General features: G+C 26.3%; 1 protein-coding gene across 2 annotated transcripts in view; it reads left to right on the top strand.

Annotated features, from left to right (window-relative positions):
* LOC111696136 (uncharacterized) overlaps nt 1–253 on the top strand; it is a 19874-nt gene extending 19621 nt beyond the window's left edge. Inside the window, exon 32 of one of the 2 annotated variants that reach the window (XM_023465690.1) lies at nt 67–253. In XM_023465690.1, the coding sequence (XP_023321458.1) occupies nt 67–205 (139 nt within the window). In that variant the 3' untranslated portion in view covers nt 206–253. The remainder of the gene's footprint in view (nt 1–66) is intronic. The other variant, XM_023465691.1, reaches the window with a different exon arrangement.
* The last annotated feature ends 489 nt before the right edge of the window (nt 254–742 follow it).

The following is a 742-nucleotide window of genomic DNA, read 5'->3' as shown; positions in this document are numbered from 1 at the left end:
ACAGGGAAAAATATGGCTAAATAATAATAATAATAATAATAAAAATAATAAAAGCATTAATTTTAGAATGAGAAGTTTCACAGGCTGGGTACAGACCTATATAAATGAGACCGTGTGTGTGGTTGATCAAATAAAAGATTTTAATAAAACTATGGAAGAGCTAAGAGCAAAGCTGAAGAAAGCTGGTGTTCATGAAGAACTTTAAGAACAAAATAAATGAAAAACATTCATTAAATAAATAATTTGGAATGCAGTTTTTCTTTCAAAAATAAAAGAATAAGATGCAATGAATATGAAATAAAATTTTGTAAACTGTTTGCAAAATTATAATTTGATATTTTGATTAATTATCATTTGTGTAGTTTTTTAAAAATGTTCACGTGTCCAATATTTGTAAATACAATTTTGTTTAAGAAAGTCACTAAACCTCGATAGGCAATTCTCTTCTTATCTTATCCTTGCTAGAAGTCTAGATATTTTAAATAGAATAAGTGTTAGGGGAGTATGGACATTTCATAGAAAGACATTTCATAGAAATACATTTCATAGAAAGACATTTCATAGAAATACATTTCATAGAAAGACATTTCATAGAAATACATTTCATAGAAGACATTTCATAGAAATACATTTCATAGAAAGACATTTCATAGGTAGACATTTCACAGATAAGACATTTCTCTGATAAGACATTTCATAGAAAGGACATTTTATAGATAAAACAGATTTTCCATCGAGACAG

This window comes from Eurytemora carolleeae, unplaced genomic scaffold (genome assembly GCF_000591075.1).
Source record: "Eurytemora carolleeae unplaced genomic scaffold, Eaff_2.0 scaffold188, whole genome shotgun sequence".
Lineage (NCBI taxonomy): Eukaryota > Metazoa > Arthropoda > Copepoda > Calanoida > Temoridae > Eurytemora > Eurytemora carolleeae.
The sequence above is the reverse complement of the archived record's forward strand: the minus strand, read 5'-3'. Positions and strand labels throughout refer to the sequence as shown.